The sequence below is a fragment of the Narcine bancroftii genome, chromosome 1 (assembly GCF_036971445.1).
Source record: "Narcine bancroftii isolate sNarBan1 chromosome 1, sNarBan1.hap1, whole genome shotgun sequence".
NCBI classification, from domain to species: Eukaryota; Metazoa; Chordata; class Chondrichthyes; order Torpediniformes; family Narcinidae; genus Narcine; species Narcine bancroftii.
In genome coordinates this window covers 210,196,468-210,209,445 of record NC_091469.1, presented here as the reverse complement: position 1 = coordinate 210,209,445, position 12,978 = coordinate 210,196,468, and the positions used below count along the sequence as shown (strand labels likewise).

Genomic DNA, 12,978 nt, shown 5'->3' with positions numbered 1-12,978 from the left:
TCTGGTAGAAAGTGTGCTGACCAGCAGCATCATTGTCTGGGATGGGGACACTAATACCCCTGTGCGTAAAGCCCTGGAAAAGATAGTGAACACGGGCCAGGACATCACACCATTGAGAACATCTACGGAGATTGCTGCCATCAGAGAGCATCAACAATAATCAAGGATCCACCCCACCCAGCACACACTCTGTTCTCGCTGCTACTATCAGAAGAGAGGTGCAGGTGCCAGAAGACTCGCACCACCAGGTTCAGGAACAGCTGCTACCCCTCCACCATCAGACTCCTCAACAACAAACTCAATCAGGGACTCATTTAAGGACTCTCACTTGTACACTTTAATGTTTGTTTCTTTTTCCTCTCTGAATTAACCAGTCAATTGTTTACATTTGTTTACCTGTGTAGATTGTGGACAGTTTTATTTTTGCACTGCCACTAAGCAGTAATTCTACCTTGTCAGGAGGAAAAAGAATCTCAGGGTTGTATGTGAAGTCATGTATGTACTCTGACAATAAATCTGGAATCCATTTCCTCTCTGACTCCTTTATTTTCATGAAATAAATGTCACGTGTGGATGGATTGGTGTGGTTATGCAGATGTACACACGAGTGGGTGGAGTGAAGTTACATGAGTATGACTCTTTTGCAACTTTCACTTCAAGCAAAACTGCATGAAAAGGAGTGGCTTGAATAATGTAGCAATGAATAACAGTGAAGTTTGCAATTTTATACTGTGCAGTTACAATTAATAAGTGCCACAACTGAAATTGGGACAATTCTTTCATTCAATGTGACCATCTCATGGAATCATTCTAACAAGTGAATTGGCTGTCATCTTGTGGTTTGTCCAGTCACACTCCATGCCAATTGAGTACCATATTTATTTGTTTATCAGTGACCTTACGACTTGCAAGACTTCTTTCTTGTTTGATTTATTAATCAAGCAGAATATCGCTTTTACCTTAACTGCTATTACGCTGGACAGCAATTTTTTTCAAAAGGTTTGCTTCCTGAAAAGAAATTGGGGATTATGTTACACAACTTCACAATGATCACAAAGATATGTTCATATTTGCTGTATTACGTAGGAAGTTGGAGAAACATTAAATTAACTTTTATCGAATTTAGCATGAATTGTATAGTTGTCACAAATGTAACAGAATGTATCACTGCTCTTGTGACATTGACAAGATATTTCTGCTGAAGTTAATAAATGCTATTTGTTATGTACCTTCTCTACTATTGCCTGAAGAACATGCATCAACATGCATTCAATCTACATCAATGTAATCCACAGCATCTTTATATGTGAGCTTCTTTTATAGCCTGCCTGCATCTATGCTGACTAAGCCTGCCCTGGCCTAAGACAACAATTGCACAGCATCTGCACTAAGTGCATACCCAAGCATGCTTGGACTGACCAAAACAGTTTGTTTTGTGAACTTAAAATGTGCAGGAAATCACAAAATAGGTTATAATCTTAAAAACAGTATGTGATAGGAAGTTTTAGGTGATTTTTATGATCAGTACCCCAAAATGCACCCAAAAGTGTTCGGGAAGCAAAATCTTTGTTGTCCAGTGTTATCAAAGGTATTAAAATATTAATCTTACATTACTGAGAGGGATTTCAGGTGCTTTTGTTGTCTTAATCTTGCAGGTTATACTGCGCCCCCTTCAGGCATTGTGCTCAATCCAGCTTCAGCATGGAGCTCAAGTCCATCACAGTAAGGAACATCTGATTAAGAATGGATTGTATGCTAAACCAATGCCAAAGAATAAACGGAAACTTAATAGAATGGAACGATTAGTCAAAGAATAGGAGATGAATAAAATTTTAGTATGACATTATTTTTGTGAATGGATATTTTCTGACTCTCTGTCGTCTTCTGTTTCTGGAGCTCTGGATTTTAACTTCAAGTGGACATCAGATTTCATAAAGTTTTAACTAACTTTTACATCTATTACTCATGAGAGGAAATTTGCTAGGCTTATGTTTCCTCAGGACTTCTTCTGTGGTACTTCCATAATTTAGGTACAAAAGTTGATCAGAAATCTTATTTATTGATTTTAATGGAGTTTCTTCTGGAATTGGATCTTTGTAAAGGTGATGCAGGGTGGGGGAAATTCAATTTAGTGCTTGGGAGATTATTTTGTTTTTGAATGGCAATTCCCCGTGACCTGATTTAGAAATGTGACAATTTCTGGAACTTAATTTGCAGATTTATTTACAATAATCGCACATCTATGAAAGAATACAGAGATAGTACAATGAGGTACCACTTTACTTTTGTATCTGTTTTCAATAAAATGATGTTGAAATCAAACCTTTCTGGATGCCTTTTCACTGTTCATTTTATTTAAATATATATTACCTTGCATTAAAAAAGTAAGCGGGATTTTGGAATTGTATTTCAGTAAATCTTGCTTGATCTTTCTTGGGGCTAAGCAGGAATTACAATGGTCTTTCCTTCCCCCAACTAAACCTAAAATTAGTTCCACCCCACCCCCAGGCCTATTCTGGTTACTAGTGAAGTGTGCCTTCCAATTAACTCGGGGTCTTGAGTGCACCAAGCATTTTGTGTGTTCAGATTCATAAATTTTGGTCTTTTATATTCATGTTAACTTGTTCTGGATCATTAGTGATTTTTGTTTTCTGACCAGGGCCCTTGATAAACTCAGATGTTCTATCAGAGCACGGATCAGATCAGATAAGCTGTACAAGGGTATAAATTTGTGAAAGCTATGGCAGATGCAAAAATAAGGATTTCTTAAACTTTTGGCAATATTTGGGAGATATACCCCACACTTCAGCCTGTTCTGTGTAACATTGCAATGCACTAATGACAAATTATGAGTTTAGTCCAACTCAAAGTGTGTGTGTGTATGTGTGTGTGTGTGTGTGTGTGTGTGTGTGTGTGTGTGTGTGTGTGTGTGTGTTAGTCTGGAACAGACATAGTGGGACAGTGACTGTTACAGTCATTTTGCTACATCATCGATATTTGCAGCTGAGGTTCAGTTGCAATGAATTGAGTTTTGAATATCTTTGGATTTGAAAGGTGCCAACTGCCCTTCCTATCTCATATTGATTCAGGAGATCAGACCTTAGCTGGGAATGCATTGGAGAGGTCGTTAGACCTCAACAAATGTGTGTGTGAATGGAGAATAGGGAGGTCAGCCATAATGTCCTTGGACAGAAAACAGGCTGGAAGAATCAATTTTGGAGAGATCAGGCAGGCAAGCTGATAATTTGGGGGGAAGTGTGGGGGGGGGGGGTGTTGAGGAGACAGCGATCATATTTTGGAAAGGTTGGGAACACATGCTCATGATTTGGAGACAATATTTGGGAGGTGCAGCAGCTTCAGAGTGTATCGAAGGAAAGCAGCAAAATTGTGGTGTTTTGGGGGGAAGAAGGGAATTGGTGGCTTGAAAGGAGAGATGAGGATCAGGGCACTGGAAATGATGTTTTAGAGGAAGTTCAGTAATGTTCTGGGTTACCTGAACAGTGAAAAGTAATGGACTGGTTCTTGGTGTTCTAAGTTTCACTGGGGTAGGAAGATAGAGGATTGGAGGTGATGGGGAGTGGCCAAAAGATGTAGCTAAGTATTTTGGTTACCTGCAGTCTGCCCTTTGTGAGTAGGACCATGTTTGAGGAGTGCCCAATGACAGCCCTCCAGGAGAATGTGATCATATTCCCTGCAATGTTATAAAAGGAGTGTGAGAAAGAGCATACTGTTTTCCCCTTGCTGATATGATGTAAAAAGTCATTTTGGGGGCACAAGTCAGTCTCATACTAAAAGTTGAATTTTGCAATTGAGCTAATTTAACCTAAAAACAGTTACAATCACAATATAATCTTATTCAATAAACTCATCATGGTATCGATGCAATAAGTTTGTCAGAAGCTGAAATGTTGCAGTAAATGGTTCTCCTTGATGGGGGAAAAAAAGGTTGTCACTTTCAGTTTGTTTAAGTGGATGTCCTGCCTCACATTTTCCTGCTGAACCTAACCGGTTTCTAACCGTGACAGTGCTGCTTCTGTGTCGTGGTGTTTTGTATACATATCAACAAATTATTCATGCATTCCATTGTTGGGACCACAAAAAGCAATTGTTTACTCTCCTTCTCTGCCAATACTTACATGGTCATGGATTCAAATGCCAGATACTTTGTGATACCCACCTAGTTGTGGTGTCTGATGGAAAGGTGGTGTTTGAGGTTGGAAAGATTTGTGGAGAGTGTGGGCTTACACTTACCTGGTCACTTATGGTGGTCAGAATGGCCGATCTCCTGGGATGAGGCTATCCCATTGCTGATACCTGCGATGTCCCCAAGTGTGGGATACTTGACTGCAAAATTTGTGGTAGTGGGGGACAGCATTCATGCTCTATTATTTAACAGAAAGATAGAAAAAAATTGAAGGTGGGATTCATAGCACAAAGGATTGCAATGGCCTTGTAGAAATAGTAATGACTGCAGAGTTAAATAAAATTAAAAGTGTATGGCAAGGACATGGGGATTTGGAAAATGGTGCTCTTTTATGCAGTTGGTCCAGATGTGGTGTGGGAAATTGCCTCCATTTGTGCTGCAAGATTTTAATATAGTTCTGCTGTAGTTCAACATGGGCTGGTAATTGAACTGGGACCTTGTCATCTCTGCAGCCATATGTGCCTTATCAACATAGCCACTTTTATTCATTTTAAATATTAAATAGATCCTTGAAATTAATTTGTAACCAGTATTTTCTAAAAAAAAAACCTTTTGTTTTCAAGTCAAAGGTTTAATTCTGAAAACAAATCCTAAGAAACATGAACAGCAATTTATTTGTATGTGATATAACTAGCATCTTGCAACATTTAACTCTGATACTGGAGTAAGTATTTTAACAATGTGTCAGGCACTAATCCATAAGACTCCAATTAATCCTGTTTTCAGAATTCATCTGCCATACAAATTGCATTTAATTATGGTGGGGCTCAAGACTGCAATTATGTTTCCACTCAAGCATGCCTGAAAAGTTAGTAAGTGGCAGTGGCATGCTTACAATATATTGAAGATATATCTTGAGGCATCATATTGGATTACATCACTTTTTCTTCCAGATGGATCACAGGGACACATACATTATTAATTACCATAAAGCATCATCTTGACATCTGCATTTTAAGGCAACCAACTAAAATTAACAGTTATTATTTGGAATCAAGATAATAATGTATGCTATCTAACCAGGAAACAAGTATTAAAACCTTTCCCAAATAATATGATTAAAAGTTACCACAACTTTACAGCAAGGTCAACAAGAATATTGATTCCTATGCTGGTTTTGACTTACAGGGGAAATGAATTTTCAACTACATATCAAGAATCAGTAGAAGCTTTTGTTGAAATGCAAGTGGTTACAAGCAATAATGTTTATAACAATTAAGTCAGAAAGCCCAAGACCAGAAATACCTAAAAACAAACATGGAACTGCAAGTGTCAGCGACTAAACTAAAAACAACTTAATTGCCAAAAGAGCATCTCAACCAGGTTCCATTAATTATATTGCATTAAGAAGGAAGTCCACATCAGAAAGGACCTTCATCATCCTGGTCACAACCTCTTCTGCCTGGTGGAAGTGAAACACAAAAATCTGCAGACACCGTGGTTGAAGTAAAAACACAATGCTGGAGAAACTCAGCAGGTCATCAAGGTCTGTAAGATTGTCAGCAGGTGTCCAAACAAAGTGCTGTAATTTCAACATGGTCAAACCAAAATGTCTACAAATAACCTTGAATAAAATCTGGAGTGTGCACTTCAATCACGTGTGAATTGTTTGATTATAAATTTAAAAGTGGAGCACAGGGGGAAATAAAGGAAAAAATAATTTTTGTCTCAAACATGAAGGGTACTTCACAAAAATATATTTTTTTCCTACCTCACACCCCTTTCCCTCTCTTTTCTTACATCCTAGATAGACACAAGTCTTTTGAATTTCCCCATTGTACCAGTGACTACCACCACCTCGGAAATGCATTCCAGGCATACACCACTCTCTGGGTTTTAAAAAAAACCTACCTCTGACATCTCCCCTAAACTTTCCTCCATTCACCTTAAAATGGAGCCTTCTGGTATTTGCTATTGTCTACTCTATCTTAGACCTTCAAAATCTGATATACCTCTACTGTCAACTCTTATCACCTGTTGCTCCAAAGAGAAAAGCCCAGTCAACCATACTTAAGACCTGTTTCCATTCCAGGCAACACTCTGTTAAATATCCTCTGCACCATCTCTTAAGCATCTACATCCTTCCTGTAATGATGTGACCAGAACCAAAAGCCATTCTCCCAAGTGTGGTCCAACCAGACTTTTACACAGTTGCAACATTACCTCATGCTCTTGAACACAATTCCCCTGACTAATGAAGACCAGCACACTATACATTTTCTGAATCACCTTATCAACATGCATGGCCACCTTGAGGGATCTTTGGACCTGGACACCAAGATCTTGCGGTTCCTACGATTAACCACATTCTCCACCCTCAAGTTCAACCTCCTAAAGTGCATCATTTCACACTTATCCAGATTGAATTTCATCTATCACTTCTCCACCCAGCCCTGCCCATATCCTGTTGTAACCTATGACAAACTTTTGAGCTCCTCCAGAATTTGTGTTTTTACGGTATATAACAGTGGCTTTCAAACTTTTTCTTTCTACTCATGTACCACCTTAAGTAATCCATCTGCCATAGGTGCTCTGTGATTAGTAAGGGATTACTTAAAGTGGTATGCGGGTGGAAAGAAAGGTTTGAAAACCAGTTTTAATCGCACCTCATTGACTTGTTATGTACATGGTTTCATAACTCCAAAGGAAATGGGCCATTGACAATGATTCTCAACCTTCCCTTCCCACTCACATCCCACCTTAAGCAATCCCTTACTAATCACAGAGCACCGACGGCATAGGGATTACTTAAAGTGGTACGTGAGTGGAAAGGAAAAGGTTGAAAATCACTGCTTGATATAGTCTAATCATCAGGCCTTAGCACTAGCTACCTCTTTCCAGTTGTCCCTAATCCCCTTAAAAGTGCTCCTGCAATGTTTAATTCCAAAGACAGATAAATTATCAGAAAAATATTTCAATAACAATGAAAATATTCTATCGGATACTTTGTCAAGATTATTCCAAGATCACATTGACCAGAGGCTACCTGCTGCACTGACCCTTTACACAATTCAATCTCGTCCTGGAGTCATTTGAAGGTGAACAATGGATTTGCAATGAGCCTCAAAGCAGAGATGCATTGGCCAATGGGAATAGCCAATAAAGGTGACTGCCCTTTGCTGAAGGGCTCTCGGGTGAGGTCACTGATATTTTCTACTATTTTCCAGATATTACTTTAATTATCAATTCACTTTTCCAGAAAATGTGCAATTGTCTGGTTTTTGTTCTGAAGGTGGTCGTTTATATCAGTAAAAGGATTTAATTTGTCCATCCTTTGAACATTTCACAAATGGATTGTCAGTATAAGAGAACAATATATATTGAAAATAAACAATCCAAAATCAACTGAAATCCGGTCCAAGTGATGAAACAAATTAGACATTTTTAGACTGATTATCAATGACAGGAGTCTACATTTACATTAGGTGGAAGCTTTTTATGACGTTTTAATAGAATAATGTCTGCATTTATATTGAGTTGATAATGGTTCATCTGGCTATCAATGTTGATTTCTAAAACTAAGAAATGGTGTTAGTAGGTAACATAATATTCATTTATTTATATAATCAAATTCACATCTGTTTTTCTTCATTAAAATTTAAGGAATAATTGTTGTAAATATATTGCATATTAAATTATACTGAAAAAAGAAACTGTTCATTATCTCGTCACAGCATGAATTGCATCTGCTTCATTCCAGTCGAGCTTGATTGAAGAATTATTCCTGTAGTGGTTCAATAGCGAACAGCACAATGTGGTTTTCAGCCTTATAGTCGAGCCCAATGTCTCTTAAATTAACTGAACTTTGCTGGAACTGAGCTCAGTATCTTTGTTATTGGGAAGTAACAAATTGTCAAGCTCCTTTAATCTGCAATGATCAGAGAAACTTGGTAAAGGTTCTCATGTCCTCAATTTTTAGGTTGTGTACTCAGGGATAAAGAACGGTTAATTTTGCTGGCATTCACAGGATGGTTTGTAACGCGAGTTATTGTCTTCAGGAGAAGATGATTGAATAATAGGCTCAATTATTCTAAGACTGCTCCCAGTCATTTTTTAGAAGTAATTTAAAAGTGTTGAATGAAGGGAAGATACTGAAGAGATTCAATAAATAATTTTGACCGTATCTGCTATCAGGAGCTCGATGGAGTCAAACCTGCTGCCTCTTATGTTGTGCTTTGAGACATCATCCATATAAATTGTGTCATTTAGATACTTGTTCTCATCCATTGGACCACCTAGTTTACCCCATCACTGGAGCAAAGGTAGTAACTGGCTACCTATTTAATAATTCCTCCAATATCCAAGCAAACTGATTTTTTCAAAGAAATTGTTTCTGTTCCAAGACATTCAAGGTAAATATGCTGATTGGACATTGCCCAACATTTTTACATTTTTCATTTCCCCCGTCTGCCATGGAAATGGGGCAGAGAGTGCTCTAAATCAAAATGGAAATGGAGTGCCCTACTCTACTAATGTCTAAGTGCGGCAGATGAATCACTATTCTGCTATTTCATTATTATGCACTTACTCCAAGTGCTTTTAAATTGTCAGTCTGTAAAGGGACGTGATTATTCTCTGCAAATCCTGCATAAGTTAAGCAGATCCATTCTGGTAAAATGAAATACATCACGTAAAATGCTAGAAGATATTTTAATTTGTAAGTTTGACTCATTCCCTATTGGTGTTGAGGGCAATGATATTACATCCATTACAGAAAATAAATGGATAACAATATTTTATGTAATTTAAAGTAATTATTATTATGCACTCAAACGTTCCCTTCCTCGCAGAATTCATTAATTTTTGGTATAGTAACAGCCTCCAACAGGCAATACATCCTGAACAATACCTAATGGCAGGTTTTTCAACACCAGGGTACCATGTCAAAATATGCTGATAATCAGTCATCACCATTTGACCTTTTAAAATAAAGCATGGAAGATCCTTCCTGCAGGTAGTGTGTTTGATCTTCTCATTTTGCACAGGAGACGTGTGGATCTTTAAAGAATGCAGGGCTTCACAGCAATCCAAAAATCCAATGCAATATAACTTATCTATTCGAGGCCACAACCACAAATATGTGGCGGTGTACACCTCCAAAAGTGTTGTGTGTTGCCAACCTTTAACACAAAATCGTGCTGGTCAGTCAAATACCCAAGAAAAGTTCTGACTTGTTCATCCTGTGACAATTCACTTTCTTCTCCAAGGTACCACACCAAAGGATGGAGAGAAGACCTATTATCTGAACACAGATCCTGAAACCCACATGCATGATAGAATGCTCCAATGGTGAGCATATAGATGATCACAGAGCAAATCATTAGTGCCTTCAAGTGTCCACAATCTAGAGTCTGAATGCATTGTGTATAGAGTGTTGTTGTTAAATTCTTGCTTGGTAGACTGATCCACACTTTGCTGAATGCCAGCACTTGTGCCTCCTTCAGGACTATGACCCCATCACTGAACCTGCCTGCAACATTCAGTGATCTCTAAATTTTCACTCCATAGCCTCCTGCCTCATGGCCCTTGAGCCAATCACAGTTGGGTTTGATCTCTGTCAGTAGCAGAAAAATGTTGCGAGAATGCGCCCAGTTTTGATATTCCTGCTAACTATGTGGCCAGCATCTCGGCAAGTGACAACTCTCCCAAGTATTGTCGTTCACTGACCACCCTCAGACTTCCAGACGAATACTTTAGTTCTCAAGTATGTAACTCCAGGAAGAAGAAGGTGGAAGGTTCAAATAAAAGTCACTGTAAAAATATTCTTCCATAACTAAAGTAAACTAGCTTTGAAAGTTGTGTTAAATGCTGGTAGTTCTTTGCTGGAATGCTTTGCACTCCTTCACCATTTCCCTAAGAATATCAAGTATACCAACAAAGAGCAAATGAAGTACTAGATGAGTATAGAAAGTGTAAGAAAATACTTAAGAAGAAAATCAGGAAGGCAAAAAGTAGACATGAGGTTGCTTTGGCAGATAATGTGAAGGTAAATCCGAAGGGTTTCTACAAGTATGTTAAGAGTGAAAGGATAGTAAGGGACAAAATTGGCCCCCCAGAAGATCAGAGTGGCTGTCTATGTGTGGAACCTCATGAGATGGGGAGATCTTAAACAGTATTTTTTACATCAGTATTTACGCAGAAAACTGGCATAGTGTATAAGGAAGGAAGGGAAATAAGCGGTAGTGTCATGGAACATATAGAGATTAAAGAGGAGGAGGTGCTTGCTGCCTTATACTGAATAAAGGTAGATACATCTCCAGGGCCTGATATAATATTCCCTCAGACCTTGAGGGAGATGAGTGTAGAAATTGCAGGGGCCCTGGCTGATATATTCAAAGTGTCCTTGGCCATGAGTGAGATGCAGAGGTTTGGAGGGTCGCTCATGTTGTTCCATTGTTTAAAAAGGCTCCAAAAATAAACCAGGAAATTACAGGCCAGTGAGCCTGACGTCAGTAGTAGGTAAATTATTAGAGGATGTTCTAAGAGATCAGATATACATGTATTTGGACAGTCATGGGCAGATTAAGGATAGTTAGCGTGGCATGTATGTAGTAGGCCGTGTTTAATGTATCTTGTAAATTTTTTTGAGGAGGTTACCAAGAAAGTAGATGAATGAAAGTCTGTGGATGTTGCCTACATGGACTTTTGTGAGGCCTTTGACAAAGACCCACATGGAAGGTTAGCTTAGAAGGTTCAGACACTAGTTATTCATGGAGAGATTGTAAACTGGATTCAAAATTGGCTGAATGGGAGAAGACAGAGTGGTGGTGTCTTCTCAAACTGGAGGCCTTTGCCTAGTGGTGGGCCTCAGAGATCGGTGCTGGGGCCATTGTTGTTTGTTGTCTATATCAATGATCTGTATGATAATGTGGTGAATTGGATCAGCAAGTTTGCTGATGACAAAAAGATAGGAGGTGTTGTGGACAACGAGGAAGATTTCAAAGCTTGCAGCTGGGACAATGGGCCAAAATTGGCAGAAGGAATTTAATACAGAAAAGTATGAGGTGATGCATTTGGAAGGGCCAACCAAGGTTGGACATACAGAGTAAATGGTAGGGCACTGAGGAGTGAGGAGGACAAAGAGATCTGGGAATACACTTATATTGCTCCCTGAAGGTGGTGTTGTAGGTGGACAGGGTTGTAAAGAAAGCTTTGGGCATCTTAGCCTTTATAAATCGAAGTATTGAGTAAAGGAGTTGGGACATTATGTTGAAGTTTAAGATATTGGTGAGGCCAATTGTGTGCAGTTCAGGTCATCTAACTTCAGGAAGGAGGTTTAGAGGTAACATGAGGGGGAACTTCTTTACTCAGAGAGTGGTAGACGTGTGGAATGAGCTTCCGGGAGAAATAGTGGCGGCGGAATCAATTGTATTATTTAAGAAAAGGTTGGACAGGTATATGGATGAGAAGAAGATGGAGGGTTATGGGCATTGTGCGGGGAGGTGGGACTAGAGAGGGGTGTTTGGTTCGGTGCGGACTAGAAGGGCCTAATGGCCTGTTTCCGTGCTGTAAATTGTTATGTTAATAAAATTGAAAGAGTGCAGAGAAGCTTTACTTGGATCTTGCCAGTTCTTCAGGAGTTAAGTTACAGGGAAAGATTAAACAGGTTAGGACTTTATTCCTTGGAATGTCGAAGAATGAGGGGGGGGATTTGATAGAGGTTTACAAGATTATGAGAAATATAGACAAAGCGGATGCAAGTAGGCTCTTCCCACTTAAATTGGGGGAAAAATACAAGAGGTCATAGTTTTAAGCTGAAAGGGAAAAGGTGTAGGAGGAACATTAGGAGGAGGTTCTTCACTCAGAGAGAGGTGGGAGTGTGGAATGAACTGCCATCTGATGTGATTGCAGGCTGGATCATGATTTTCAAGAATAAATGTGATAGATACATGGATGGGAGAGGAATGGAGGGTTATGGAATGGGAGCAGGTCAGTGGGACTAGCGAGATAATGGTCGGCACAGACTAGAAGGGCCGAATGGCCTGTTTGCTGTGCTGTGGTGCTCTATGGTTCTAATAACAGGGAATTGAAACTTAAACGTAAATCTGAAAGTTCCGAACATTCCCCAAGCTTTCCCATGATTTCCCAACTGAATGGTCTGATGTTGATCAAGGGGTCTCACAGTCATTACACCTTGCGGTTTTGCCACTGAATCCAAGCCATGTTAGAGAGGCAAGGAAATGTGAGCCCATTCTTCTGATGGAACGGAATGGCTGTAGGAATGGAAAATATCCGATAAACTAAGTTAGTTGGAATTAATCATTTTAATATTTTTGAAGTGAATTATTTTGAAATAATCTTTGAATGGCTAATATTAAAGTCAGAAGCCGTGCTCTGAACATTTTTGAATGTTGACAAAGCCTACTACAGCTGCTGTTAAAGATTTTGTTCTGATCTTCCCATAGGAAATATTACACATGTAAGACCTTTCTATCTTGCATAAGACAGCATCAGCCAGTTCATCAATATCAGTGGATCCTCAAAGACAAATCTTTAATAAGAGGGATGCAGTGGCAAATTTAGGGAGATATACCTCTTGCAGAAAGAGATTACTCTTATCCCTTTATATCTAATATTTAATTCATTGATTTACAAAGAACACCTCACTATTATCAAAAAGGTGTCTTCTGTGACTTTTGTTCTTAATTTTGCACAACCTTTATCCTTCGAGGATCTACGAGCCGATTTAGAGCTGTGAGGAAGTGATATAGATTTGTGTTGATGACTATTCCTCTTCAACAGGACATTGATTCTTTTCTCATTCTTCAGCAGTG

At 38.9% G+C, this 12,978-nt stretch overlaps 1 protein-coding gene and 1 long non-coding RNA gene across 2 annotated transcripts in view; one reads left to right on the top strand and one right to left on the bottom strand.

Annotated features, from left to right (window-relative positions):
• Positions 1-2,322, top strand: part of dtwd2 (DTW domain containing 2) — a 182,032-nt gene extending 179,710 nt beyond the window's left edge. The window contains exon 6 of the mRNA XM_069889887.1: positions 1,656-2,322. Coding sequence (XP_069745988.1) covers positions 1,656-1,817 — 162 coding nt within the window. The 3' untranslated portion in view covers positions 1,818-2,322. The remainder of the gene's footprint in view (positions 1-1,655) is intronic.
• LOC138738840 (uncharacterized) overlaps positions 282-12,978 on the bottom strand; it is a 76,087-nt gene continuing 63,390 nt past the window's right edge. The window contains exons 2-3 of the long non-coding RNA XR_011341812.1: positions 4,252-4,382; positions 282-1,008 (exon numbers count right to left, since the gene is read on the bottom strand). This is a non-coding gene — a long non-coding RNA (uncharacterized lncRNA). The remainder of the gene's footprint in view (positions 1,009-4,251; positions 4,383-12,978) is intronic.